The sequence below is a fragment of the Choristoneura fumiferana genome, chromosome 10 (genome assembly GCF_025370935.1).
Source record: "Choristoneura fumiferana chromosome 10, NRCan_CFum_1, whole genome shotgun sequence".
NCBI classification, from domain to species: domain Eukaryota; kingdom Metazoa; phylum Arthropoda; class Insecta; order Lepidoptera; family Tortricidae; genus Choristoneura; species Choristoneura fumiferana.
In genome coordinates this window covers 17,263,099-17,277,329 of record NC_133481.1, presented here as the reverse complement: position 1 = coordinate 17,277,329, position 14,231 = coordinate 17,263,099, and the positions used below count along the sequence as shown (strand labels likewise).

Sequence of the window (14,231 nt, the reverse complement as noted above, 5' to 3'; positions counted from 1 at the left end):
CTGATAACAATATAAGAATTATGGTACCATCGAGCTGATCTCATGATTTAATTTGGCCACGTAAAGGCCAATTTCATTTAAACTCTTGTATGACAAACTCTAAAGCACATTAATGTGATGACATTGACGACCAGATGGCCTATTGGTTAGAGATGGCCTATTGGTTAGAGAACCTGACTACGAAGCTTGAGGTCCCGGGTTCGATTCCCGTGTCGGGGCAGATATTTGTGTGAAAAATACGAATGTTTGTTCTCGGGCCTTGGGTGTTTAATATGTATTTAAGTATGTATCTATCTATATAATTATATTTATCCGTTGCGTAGTACCCATTACACAAGCTTTGCTAAGCTTACTTTGGGACTAGGTCAATTGGTGTGAATTGTCCCGTGAATTGTCCCGTGCTATTTATTTATTATTTATTTATATTTATGATGTTGATGACGTTTTCCTGCTATCTCTCTTTTGGGACATAGGACTCGCAGAAGAGTTTTCCATTTGACTTGATCTTGCGCGGCTTCTTTCTCTTCCCAGCCGAGACCAATCCAGCCAGTTTGCTTCTCAACTGATCACCTCGACGAGCTCCGAGGACTCCCTGGCCATCTCCTACCAGTAAGTAAATTACATTCATCGCCACTTCCTTGTCAAGATTTATTGGTGTACGGGCATTTGCCACAGTCTCGCATTTTATATGGTTCGTGACCAAAAAATAAGGCTAAAGCACATTAGTCAAGGTTCTTTTTTTACAAGCTTTTATTTCACCTGTCCTGTTGTATGTTTGCATGTCTGTCTGTAGTCAAATCCAGTCAACTTCCAGTAGTCGGCTTGACTTGAAATTTGGTTCACTACATGTAAATTGCGTGACAATACAATAATCTGCTAGTGACATCCTGGTAGTGACATACTGGTAGTCCGGCCAGGATCGTCTCCGCTAGACGAAACTCTTCAACGGTTAATGGCATCGACTTGAAATTTGGTATTCAAATGTAATTTGGGAGACGATGCAAGTAAAGTCGACAAAAAGTACAGTTAGCAAAAATCTTCTATTAAAAATGAAGTTTCTACTTACCAAAAACTTATTTTAAATTTTAAATAATTGGATTCCTTTCAATAACAGACGTAAATTATTCAGACGTTGGAAAATCGAAATCCCTTTTGTAACGACACCAATTTCCAACATTGTTATTTCTCAAAAACTTCCCTTTTTAGATATCGAGATTGTTTATCAAATTACTTCAAATGTTCTAATAAAATACTTTTTTTCCGTAACGAAGTCAATTTATTGGAAATACTTCGGGAAAAGAAATCGTGGGAAGTCGAAATATCGAAACGTGGCGTAATTTTATTGGTTATGGTAAGCGACTGCCTTTACGCCTTTCATTCTTGCCTTTCGTGATTTATTACTCTTTTTATGAAAGGTGCCACGGTGGGGCAGGAAATGAGAGGGATTCCTCAGGGCTCAATATTGGGCCATCAAGTCATTATCGCGAAGAAACTAAGAAGCCATGATGACACTACCGTCGGACATTTAACTCAGATTCTGCTGATTTAAAATTCTGTCTGAATGAATGATTCTACCTAGTGCTTACGGTTTATTTTTTTAATGTACTAAGTATTACTCTGATTTGTTCAATCATCTAAGCCTTTAGGTGTATGATTTCAGATGCTGTCTAAATAACTGATTCAGTAGAGTACGTTTCTTAATTTACTTTACTCTGAACTTGTATTAATTATTCAATCATTTTGTATTAACAAGGTACTAACCATTGATGACAGTTTATTGGTTAATTTTAGATGTTGGTAAGAACATTACATATAAGGTTAATTATGCCATTTATCCCCTAATAAACATCAAAACATTGACGACTCAACTAAGTATCACAAACATCAAACTCACAACATTTATTGACATAATAAAATCACACAAAATGTTCAAAGCAACACTGAAACGAACATAATCAACACACAATATGCATGAAACATACGTGTCTTTGAAGTGTAGTTGCGGATGTTGCAAATAAAGCACTGCAGTTTGCACGTCATGTCAGAATTTTGGCTACGGATGCAATATAACCCCTGCTTCAATATTCTGTCGGAATTTCTGTCACAAAATGCTGCAAGCTGCATCTTTCGTTTATTTGGAAAATTTCCTGTTCTAATGCTTTACTCGTAGAAACGAAATTCACGTTAGAGAGTAGTAAATCGTATGTTTTGCACAAAGAAAGGATAGCTGAACATTAGTTCAACATGATATATTTGTTACGAAATGTAAACCATGATTACGATATCACAGATAAGTAGCCTGAAGAATTTGCGCAGGGGGATGTTAATACTCTCCCGCGTGAACGTATGTACGCGTAAACCCACAACACGGTACGGTATCACTCCGCGCACCCGAAACGGAATCAGAAAAAAAACCGAAATGCATCGAAATATCGGGAACTCACCCAAAACAAATGAATCCCGAAAAAAAACATACGAGAATAATATTAATGTATGTAGCCGTGAATTATCAAAAACTATTTTGACCTAACTAGTTTTCAACAGACTTCAAAAAAAGGAGAAGGTTCTCAATTCGGGCCTATGTTTTTTTTGTATGTTTGTTACGCGATAACTCCGCCAATTGTGGGCCGAATTTCAAAATTCTTTTTTAGTTCTAAAGGACATACTTCCGAGGTGGTTCCATTGACACCAAGTCAGGATCTGATGATGGAATTCTAGAGAAATCGAGGGCAACCTTCGAATTTTTAAAGCACACCTATAGCGATTTTGGCATTTTTAACACCAAGTCAAGTATTTGCTTTCAGAAAGTATCATTTGGTGAACTGGACCTGATGATGAAGACCGTAGGTACCGGTACTCTGTTATAAAATAATATAACTATGCCGTGTTTGAGCTCAGTCGTTGCCTCAGTACGAGCCAGCAGGAGTGATTAAAGCCAAATACATATGTAGGTGAGGTAGACGACTATAGTTCCACTCCTGCTGGCTCGTGCTGAGGCACCGACTTCAAACTAGTAGAAAATTATTTTCAAGGTTTTTGAAGTTGGTTCCATTTTTTGTTAAAATTTGTTAGTTAACTAGACAATCCACAGGGAAATCGACTTGTTACGTTCTTGACAGCGACTATAGGGACAGGTTACACATATGTATGCAATAAGCATGGTCAGTATTCCCCGCGCGCCTGCCTCATAAGGCTTTAGCGCCCCGCTCCTTTAGTCGTCTCCCGGACACGGTTCTTAATATACGTAATTGAACCAAACCTCAGTATCTCATTTAACTCCCAGTATAATATCCCAAAGCGACAAATGCAAAACAAGCTGAGCTAATTAATATACTGTAATATACATGAACCGGCTCAAATAAGTAGAGAAAATTATCATGTTGGTTATCATCTCTATCTAGTCTCTACGTAAGTGTATCGTATATATAGTAGAGAAAATACGTCAATGGAGGCTTGACAACTGCTGACGAAGTCGTATTTCTTGCTACGTCAAAGTGGGACCGTATTGCTGACGTTTAGGATGGCATTCACTTCATTCTACCCTCGTCTTATACCATGTTTGTTTGTTTATACTCTTTATTGTACAAAAAGGAAAAACAAAAAGGTTACATAAATAAAAGTTGTGTTAAGTACAAAGGACTTATCCCTGCAGGGATCTCTGCCAGTCAACCATGTGACGGAAAGAAGTGAAAATGACAGTGATTGCAAATGTGTCAAACAATAAGGCTTCCGTTTACGAAACCACTTTTTTCTACACGATCTCAAAGTAATCACACATTGAATCGTTTTAGTAGTCACGCCAGTCCGTTGCCGTTTTAGGGTTAGCGGACCACCACACTATTTTCTCAAGAAAGTTGTCATGAACGTTCACTTGTGTCCCCAATCGACGACCACGACACTGTCAAGAGACTTAGAAGAAGAAGAATTTATAGTTTACGAGTTACGAATCCTGCCGTCTCTTTGGGCCGTGTAACAGAAGTGTTTTAAAAGGAAATACAATATTAACATTTCTATTCCACTGACTGTTACAAAGATTTTCAACCGGTGTGCCGCGTATTTTTTCAGTCGTGTCACGATTGCCGCGAATTGTAATGGTGCATTGAAATGATGAATAGCCATTTTAATGAGAAAGTATATAGTACGAAAACAACTGACGCGTGGCGTGTGCGATTTATATCCCTAAAGGTGTCAATAAGCCTCCGCTTTCCGTTTTGTTATACATATATTGGGTATACGGTACAGAACCCTCTACCCGCCAGTCCGACTCGCACTTTGCTTTTTACTGGTGTGCCGTGAAACTTTGATGAACGAAAAGTGTGCCGATAAAACCATAAGGTTGAAAACGCCTGGACTATTAGTTCTGTGGCTGTCCCGCTTTTAGCAAAACCGCCTGTAGCACCTTCCTAAAGCCCTAAAATCTCGTCTACATATTGAAATACCCTCGAGAGTGTCTCTGACGTCACCAGTGTATATAAATTTCATCTCGTACACGCATCACTCACTCCTGAGGATAAATTGGCATCGAATAGCGCTCCCGCAAGGGTTGTGCCAGAATTTTCATTGCTTCATTATCATTTCAAATTCAACTTTAACGCAATTCAAAGTAAACATCTTCCGAGTTTACTACCTGCTTATTCTTTAGGAAGCATTAAAGAGGCGGACGACCTTTAAATCATTCGGGATAATCGTTTTTATCGCTTTGAATTTGAATCATGATCATAAAACGGCGCAGCCGGCGCCCGCTTCTTGCCATTACCGTTTCTTCAAACTGGATAACATTAACCGCCCAAACTTGGCTTATTCAAACGGCTATTCATAATTTTCATTAAGCGAATGACCAACTGCTTTGAACGCGAATTAAACGTCCTAAACAAACTGGAATCACAAACTCCAGCTCCAAAACAAATGTTTACCTTTACGTATAATAAAAATCAATACAGTTCGCATTACAACGCAAACAAGTGGTTGGATAGTTTTTAAAAGTGTTTTTTTTGTGACAGACCTTGACTGTACGAAGTGCGCCGTGAGCGGCGTCCTCTGCCCAGACCTTCACGCCGTCCTTTTCGTACTCAAGGGACCAGCCTTTGTCTGAATGGAGGAGAGACTTGAGTGTTTCGAAGTCCGAGTCGTCGGCTACGCGCGCCTCGCCGCGCGCCCAACCCGCGGCGCCCATCCGAAGGCGGACATCACAGCCCGACTGACTGCAGCAGCGTGGCCGTGGCGCTGTGGCTCGATACCGCGCATGCGTGGCGCTCGCCTACTTTTTGCACCACAGATGTTAACCGAGCTGTGGGGACAGTCCGACCGAGAACGATTTAAACGGGCGCTACCCCTTTCAGTATTGAGGAGGGAATTCCTACAACGGAAGCTGTGTCTAAGCAAAAGAGCTTGTAGGTAATTCTTTTATTCAGGCATTTCTTTGCGGACGTCTATTCAATGAGTTTGGTAACAGACAGATAGGCAGAGTTATTTTCGCATTTATATACGTTTATTTTCAAACCTTCTATAATTTAATACGTATTTACGTACCTTTTATATTGGTTTGTACCTACTCCGCTACCATACAGTAGTAACAAAGTTTTTGTTAAGGGTCACCAGCATATCTCCCACAGCGGAGCATGCAAAATTATCTGCCACGTCCTACCGGCTCTATAAAATAGAGTCGTATCAGATATTTATGCACGCTTTGCTGTGTCGGGTATTGAAAGAAAGAAAGAAGGAAAGAAAACATTTATTAGTGACATGACATGACGTGACGTGACATGGATAAGAATAATAATAAAAAAAGAATTCGCGCTGTCATCGTTCATCCACCACGTCTCATATTTCGTTTTCTAGAATTTTACCGTACAACGGCAAAACCAGCTAGACACTGGCAAAATTGTCCTCCAATGGACAGCGCCATATTTTTCTAAAAAACAACAACAGTAATAATTTAAGTATACATGTCACGAAATGGTCCCAAATCAGCAATCTGCCGGTCTTGCGAACGGCGCTGGTCTTCCTTTGGGATCATTAATAGTGGTGCCGGTGACCGTACTAGTACAGTCACCAGTAATAATATAACAAACGCATTCATATAAAATAATAAACGCAATGGATGGATAGACATAGATACTCAAATTAATAGAAAGCATACTTAAATACGAGTGCGCGCGCCAAAGTTCGCATAATCTTCGCTAGTCATACCGTGATTTTTGTCCGAATCATCGTTTGTCATAATTTTTTCCCATTTTTTAAATGGTCATCCTATAGAAAACTATAGGTTACGTTTGTTTTATAACAATTCTGATCAATTATTGGATTCAGAGAAAAAAGCGTTATGACAAACGATCATTCCGACAAACATTACATTCGGATTTTCAAATTGGAAATGGGTTACTGCTTATCCCGATATTCCCACGATAACAAGATACAAATCCGAGATCAAATCGTTAAGTAAGTATAAAGACATGCAATATGACACAGTCAGTAATGAACGATAACTTTGCTCACCCTCGACCTTATGATAGCTACGTTTATGCAAGAAATGTGTGTTCACGCAGTTCCTCCTCCTCTGTAAGAGCACACACAAATCACACAAACCCATCTATCACCATGCATACATAGATGTCGATGCATTAAATACATTAATTCTATTGATACAATTATTCGAAATAACAAAAAAATAACTATCCTAAGATATACTACCATAAAACACACATACATACATAAAATCACGCCTCTTTCCCAACAGGGTAGGCAGAGACTACATCCTTCCACTTGCTACGATTCTGGCATACAACTCTCGCTTCCTCTACATTCATCAATCTTTTCATGCATTCACGTCGGTTTAGAGTACTCCTGACCCGACCTTCCTTCAGAACGTCCTCGATTTGATCGTGGTACGTTCGTCTAGGCCTTCCTCTTCCAACGTTCCCATTCACGCTCGTCTTATAGTCTAGCCTAGTTTCATTCATTTTCTCAACATGCCCAAACCATCCAAGCATCCCTTTCTCTATCCGTGTGACTATTCCTTCATAAACTACCAAACTACCACACTACTAACTTTATAAACTACCAAATTGAAATTAATAGATCGCTCACGGTCACAAAAACTGAGTTCACGCCGCGGTCATCATGGTCTATTTACATGTATTGTTATTATCCTATATTTAGCAAATCATGTGAATTTACACATCGACTTGTATGTTTAACTCATCATCATCATCATCAGCCCACAGCAGTCCACTGCTGGACATAGGCCTCTTCCATGGCGCGCCACAACACTCTGTTTTCAGCCCCTCGCATCCATCCGCTGCCAGCGACCCTCTGTTTGATGTTTAACTGAGAGGTGAATTTTCACCCATTTAGTCAAAAATTAAGCTCCGTTTCCACCAGAGATGTGCGAGGATGTGTTGCGAAGAATATGTTTTCGTGAACCAATAGCAAAGCTTCATTTACTCACTCGCTCCACTCAGCTGTTTCCACCAGGGATATGCTGTGCGCAGGATAGGTAATTGAAGCGTTTCTATTGGTTAATGAAAAACACATTCCTCGCAACACATCCTCGCACATCTCTGGTGGAAACGCTGCTTTAATCATAAGTTAAAGGCCCCTTAAGTTAACTCGGAGTTCTTCACCACTTCCGAGCAAGGCGTCGATTAGGTGATTAAGTAGCTTAAAACTTAGACGTGGTTAACAAGGAAAAGTTTAAGCGTATCGAATCTCCGGCTAAAAAGCATGTTAATGTTAGCAAAGAGTTAAATTAGGTACGTTACAGACATTGGGGTCAAACTTATAACACCGTTCTTTTTGGTTCAGGGATTAAAAAGGTAACCTAGTGTAAGCCAAAACAGAGCCCGTTTCGTGTTGGAATCGGTCATTTCTATAGAAAATCGGTGTCTGAAGTATGAATAGCTTCATGTCAAATGCTCTGCCACTGGAACATCCGATTAAAATCCGGGCCCGACATCCGACAAGTGGGAACTAGCTCTGAAGGTACCTAGACGCTTTATGGTCGGTGTTCCTTTGGTCCTAACGAAAATATTTACCCTTCACCACCGGAAACTACTTTCAGATGCTATTGAACGATTTGTTGGCTTCTTAGTACAAGCGCCCTCAGACACGTTAAGTGACGTATCACTGTAACAGTTGGATTCTCGCTAAGTTTGCAAAATTCAAAAGCAAAAAATATTAACCCTATAGGATAATTTTGTAGTCCTTCTGTCAAGACCCTTTTCCTCAAGAACAGGTTGAAGTATCAAGCTGTAGTTATCTATTATAATTGACGTGGTTATGTTTATTAATATGAAACTGTGTTAGATAATCTCAAATGTACCTACCTAACATTATTGTAAGCGCGGACCAAACCGCGTGATCTCGCCAACTATCCCATAATCCAGCTAAGGTTTTTAATAGTGGCTAAAAATGTTAGTAGTTAGTTCATAATTAAGTTTTATTTATGTTTATTTTTTCTTAATATGTGTTTCCTCCGTAAATAAATTTTAGTAATTTTAATAATAAAAATATAGAGTCATTGCGGATATCGAATGATCCTATCTGTCGATAGCACACCTCACCCACCACCCCTATAATAGTACTGTCAATGGAACTAGTGGGAATACACTTGTTATAGTGTGTTCCCACCTATCCCACTATGGGTGCTAGCCGTTCTGACGGTTGCTCCCCTCATTAAACCCACCCCCTCTTACTCGGGACACATGATCAACCAACAGGGTAGAACTAAATATGAAAGTACCCCCATCAAAACATTTTACAGTATCGAGTCAACGTGCCCACGTTTATTCCCAGTGCATTTTAATACCCTATTACTAGCTCCATTGATAGCTATGTAAACAAATCTTGAAAGCAGTACCGTCTTGGGCATAAAAGCAACGTATCCAAGGCCACCTTTTTGGTGCTCTGAAAGTTGACACGAAGAGTTTCTTGTCAATGCGATATGTATATTGTATTTGAGTCATATACTTAGTGCTAGTTAGTAGCAAAGTCAACATCATCCACTTCATGTGAAAAACGTACAGAAGATTTTTTTTATTTACCCTTCATGCAGCATCTCCTAAAGTAAAGTACTTAAGTTGCTATTGCTACAGTAAAAATGTGGATGTTGCTTTGCTGACTTTGCTTCTAGGTAAGTATATGACTCATCTATTTATTTGTTAGTACTCATGGGCAGCGGTGATCATTTGCCATCAGATGACCCGCTTGCTCGTTTTCCTCACTCTCATAATAAAAAAAATGTGCATAAAATGACCTTACAACTAGTCTGAATTTCTACTTTTTACCCAGAAATAGGCGTACAGAATTATAATTCACTGTATAAAATAAACGCAAAAACACATTAATTTTTTTGCTTTTTTATAACTAATTCGTCTTTTTATATTAATAAATCGAATCAAAATAATAAAAAGGATACTGGCACTTGAGGTATCCCATCTTAGGCCTCTTGGTTGATAACGCATCTGCAATACCCCTGGTTGGTGGTGATGTCTTACCATAAGGAGACCCACTTGCTCGTTTGCCATCCAGTTGAATTAAAAAAAAAACATTTCACCCTCGACTTAACTATAAACTCTCGCCCGCGGCTTGGGTAAAATGGCGTCTTTTATGCACTTGTTATTCAATATACACTTTTACATAATTAGTCGTGTCTTTTTCTGTTCATATCTGTGTATGTATAAAAAAAACAAAAAAATGAACATTTTACCAATTAAAATTTTACAATAAGTTTCGATTTCGACTTAAATTGTAACCAGTGCCGAAAGTAATCGCTAATCCTGCCGTGAAGCAGCAGTGCTTGCACTGTTGTGTTTCGGCGTGGAGAGTAAGACAGCCGGTGAAATTACTGTCACGTGAGGTATCCCATCTTAGGCCTCTAGGTTGGCAACGCGTCTGCAATACCCCTGGTGTTGCAGATGTTTATGGGCGGTGGTGATCTCTTACCATCAGGAGACCCACTTGCTCGTTTGCCGTCCAGTCGTATAAAAAAAAAAAGTATCGACAAGTCCACACAGTAGGTCTCTAGCTCTAGCCCCAGGATATAGACGAGCACTCAATTAAAACTAACTCGATTCTATTGTGCTTATTGGGTGACAACGCCGCTGCAGTCGTGATATCCCGGGGGAAATACCTAGTCTTATTTATTGCACACAAACGAGTTTACAAGCAAATTAAATTAAGACGATATATCCTTTAGAGGTGTCCATGTCCAAGCTAACGGAGTCAAGTAAACTTGATCTCTTCGATGATATAAGGCTCGGACACTGTAGGCGCTGGGGGCTTACATACGACGATGAGTGAGAAAGTGGGAGAAATGGGAAAGGACTTACGTTAGAACTGGCTTCCGCAGCGATAACGCCGCGAAACGGAGATGAGCTGATGGTAGTCCTTTCTCTGAGGACTGAGCTGGATTGACACTGCACTGTCGCACTTTCACAAGTTCTAGTACCGGCCGGTAGGTAGCATATATCGAGCTAAGCGAGCGCAGAGCGGAGCGAATGATATGATCTCTCGCGACAGCGTCGATTACTTGACTGCACAGATTACAAGAATAGTAGCTCGCGCCGCGCTCCTAATGAGTGAGTGAGCGAATGATTCAGGAGATGAATGGTTAGTCGTGCCGCGTGGCGGGAACAGACACTATTTTATCAGATGGCATGTATTGACCGCCAATTTTACATGAATTAATTTTTAGTGGGATTTAGTTTTCCAAAAGGGTTTCGTTGCCAATGAAGTTTAAGAACTGCTGGTTACAATTTTTATTGAATCCAGAACATGAACTCACTACGGGACGCGTAATGAACCCTTATAGTTTATTTAATTAACAATATACATTGTTATATTACAGGTGAAGGCCCGAGAAAGCTAGGTTTAGACGAAGCCGCAGTGGCAAGTGGCAACCAGCGCTGGCTTGTTATTGGCCTTGTATAAACTGTCGGCATTGGCGGGAATAAAGCGCCGGCCTATTTTTCAAGCCAGCATGCCCGTGTGTCCCGCAACCCCCACGTGTGCACACCACAAGAATAATACAATAATGACTCCAATTGGACACATCTGTGCAACACGGGCCAGGCCAGCGCTGGCTTGTATAGTGACGGGCACTAGCGTCACTGGCTTCACCTAAACATTGCTTTATTGCAAATACATAATAAGGTTAGCAGGAGCTGATGTCGGGCAGCGGTTTGTTCTGGCAGTGGTTGCGCCAGCCGTACCACGCCAAGAAGCCGTGCCGTTTGAAGATCTTTTTCGCGCATGTCGAGGCCTTGGTTATGTCGTCTGTAAGCAGATCTGAAAGGCGTGGACTCTTGTTAGGCTGCGTATCTACCAGGGCCCTGTTTCACCAACGTGATATTTGTCAGTGACACTGACAACCTATTCATCATCATCCCAGCCTATATACGTCCCACTGCTGAGCACAGGCCTCCTCTCAGAACAAGAGGGCTTGGGCCATAGTTCCCACGCGGGTCCAGTGCGGATTCTTCTCACGAACTTCTCACGCACCATTGAATAGCTTCGCAGGTTTGTGCAGGTTTTCTCACGATGTGTTTCTTCACCACAAAGCTCGTGGACAACCTATTATTTGTATCAATTTTTTATGGTAATATGTTGTGAAACAAGAATTATTTTTCCTAACTATTCGACATTTATTTGTACATAAAACTTGACATGGGATTAAAGCTGTGTCAGGTTTGCGTTACAGTTGTAGTGTTTCATAATTAACGTACGTATATTTAAATAAATATAAATGGTTCACTATGAGAGTAGTACGTTTTTTAAATCAACCGAAAATACCTTTCCGAAGTGGTAGAAATATTCCGAAGTGTTGTTAATAATACTCGTACAAAGATAAAGAAGTCGAATTAAAATTCGACTGGTGGACAAAATTAACAAAAGCTATAATATTCTGCTACTCTAGATTACTCGTGTTTGCAATTATTAGGTCACATCGGGCGCTCTCAGTTGGTTGCCATGCCACCCTGCAGAGTCGCTAATAAGTGTATTGGGTAGACAGTTCCTCTTGAAAGATATTGTTGCGTTTTCTTTGTCCTTTGTGTATAAATTCTTTGATGCTGCCCAAAATAGTTATTTAAGAATGTGGCTGGTGCATAATGAGAGGCATTAAAGTACGAGTGTTTTAATGCCTAATTATGTATAGCCGCATACATAACTTTATCTACAAGCATATCATAAGTTTTCTATAACATGTTCAGATATGGCCTGTATTTTGACTTTGACTTTGACTTTGACTGTGACTGACTTTGAATAATAATTATTAGCTACATGCATGTCATAAGTTTTCTATAATATGTACAGATATGCATTGTTAAAAAAAGTATTACCGATACTTTAATGTAAACATTAAGATGCACCCGCAGATACCAGGTTTCTTAATAAAGGCCATTTGATAGTTGTTTCTGAACATATAATAGGGAAGTTATGATATGCATGTAGATAAAGAAAATTAAGTCAAATTGGTGTTTCACATTTATTTGTCGTGTTGTGTCGTGATGCTGTCTGTCTCTCTCTCCCTCTCTCTCTCTCTCTCTCTCTCCACACTACCACTACCATTTGTCACAACACACTGCATCAGACAAATGTGAACGCAACCATATAAAATGTATATGACACCGATACCGTTCTGATGCGTCACGACACAACACGACAGATAAATGTGAACCGGTCTTTATCCTTACGTATCGAGAGATAATGTCTGGTGTTACCCTTGCAAGTGACGTTGCAGTCCTTCCCCGGTGAGCTGGTATTGCTGCACCAGTACTTGTCGTTGATCTGAAAAAGGCCGTAGTCGCGCGAACCGTTCTTGTTCATTTTGCCGACGACATCCGTGTCGCTGTGACTCTCGTTCTCCACTAGACAGACCCCTGTGTGTGTACAATCGAATCAGTTGAATCAATACTTCATCATTTACTACTACCGTAGGTACCTAACTTCTGTTAGTGGGTCAAATTGAATACCTAAGCTGGTAGTTAAAATTTGTATGAAAATTTTCCGTTGTGACACAAAAATTAACCATGCGTAGTATGAGTATAGTTTACTGGGTAAAAAAAATACGTAAGTATTTAATCCTTCCGTTAGATTATCAAAAAATATTGGACGCATATTTTTTATTGTGTGCTTGTAATTTGTTTTACATCATAATTTTCTGTATATTATTTAATACATCAAGCTCTTGTCTGTGGGGAGGTTCGCTGCTTATCCTGGAGCACAGATTCTACCTATCTAGGGAGTAGTTTCTTGTTTTTGAAACTATGTAAGATGTTATATTTTTTTTAATAAAGTTATTATTATTTAGTTACTATTATTATTATCTATTAATTAGGTTAGCTGGAACAGATCCCTTTTTAGGGATAAGCTCGCCTTTGTTCTCCTCTCTGTGTATTTGTATTTTTATTTTAAATTTCGGGAGTGGGGATCCATGACGTCACGCCGTGCTAAAACGTCACGCGGAATCTTATAACTAGCCATATCTCCCCTGGTCAGACAAAAGAGTAAGACCCATAGAACCTTCTGGTTACGGAACCTTAAAAAAATCCAATAACCTTTTTTTTAATATAATGTTAAATTGGAAGGCTACATATTGTCAACTATTCCTTATAGAAATCGCTTACAGTCCCTAAGATCGCCCTCTGGAAACCCTTGTCTTGCATGACACGCCACTAGCAAAAATATGGAGAAAAAAACCTTCAACATTATTGAACGATAATGATGAAAGATATGTCGCACAACACGTACTTGTAACGTACTAATATGGACTGAAACATGCTGATTTCGCAGTGGATTATATAGTTATATTAGCGCAGTGATAACTAAGTGCACGTCCGATGCTTTTGAATTCTTTAGACGCCTTGCAATCTTTAGTACTCGGAAATGACATTCTATTCTAAGATATGAGGTCTTTTCTCTGCGTAAAACTGCTGCTTTTGATTTCCAAGTAAAATACCTAGTTGTTTTAAATACTTGTGATGCAGGTGTTGTTGAGATAGCATTAAACAACATTGCAAATCTGTTTAAAAAAATATACCTCGTTGAGTTTCTTGCCGGATTCTTTTCACTCAACAAAAGTTGTTCCGAATTTCCTTGTTATAGCCCAAATTAAATAAAGATATTTTGACTAGGACTTTGACTTTATGCAGACCAATACTTTTTATTTTTCAATTAATCATTAACTATTTACTTTCATTAACTTTATAGTCGGATTATGGTGGTCTAGCCAG

General features: G+C 39.6%; 2 protein-coding genes across 2 annotated transcripts in view; both read right to left on the bottom strand.

Annotated features, from left to right (window-relative positions):
• Positions 1-5,245, bottom strand: part of LOC141432206 (START domain-containing protein 10-like) — a 54,972-nt gene extending 49,727 nt beyond the window's left edge. Inside the window, exon 1 of the mRNA XM_074093717.1 lies at positions 5,003-5,245. Within this exon, the coding sequence (XP_073949818.1) occupies positions 5,003-5,173 (171 nt within the window). The 5' untranslated portion in view covers positions 5,174-5,245. The remainder of the gene's footprint in view (positions 1-5,002) is intronic.
• A 5,463-nt stretch (positions 5,246-10,708) lies between these two features.
• LOC141432207 (lysozyme-like) lies at positions 10,709-13,654 on the bottom strand. Its single transcript, XM_074093718.1, has 3 exons — positions 13,626-13,654; positions 12,720-12,878; positions 10,709-11,286 (listed from the first exon to the last, which is right to left on the bottom strand). The coding sequence occupies exons 2-3, from the start codon at positions 12,823-12,825 to the stop codon at positions 11,153-11,155; spliced, it is 240 nt and encodes a 79-aa protein (XP_073949819.1). The 5' UTR covers positions 12,826-12,878; positions 13,626-13,654; the 3' UTR covers positions 10,709-11,152.
• Positions 13,655-14,231: the final 577 nt, after the last annotated feature.

What these genes read in the sequence shown, in the direction of transcription:
- LOC141432207 (XM_074093718.1), bottom strand. Translation starts at nt 12,825, where the DNA reads ATGAACAAGAACGGTTCGCGCGACTACGGCCTTTTTCAGATCAACGAC. An exon ending in CTGCAACGTCACTTGCAAGG is followed by an intron (nt 11,287 to 12,719) that starts GTAACACCAGAC and finishes CACGCCTTTCAG; the next exon opens with ATCTGCTTACAGACGACATA.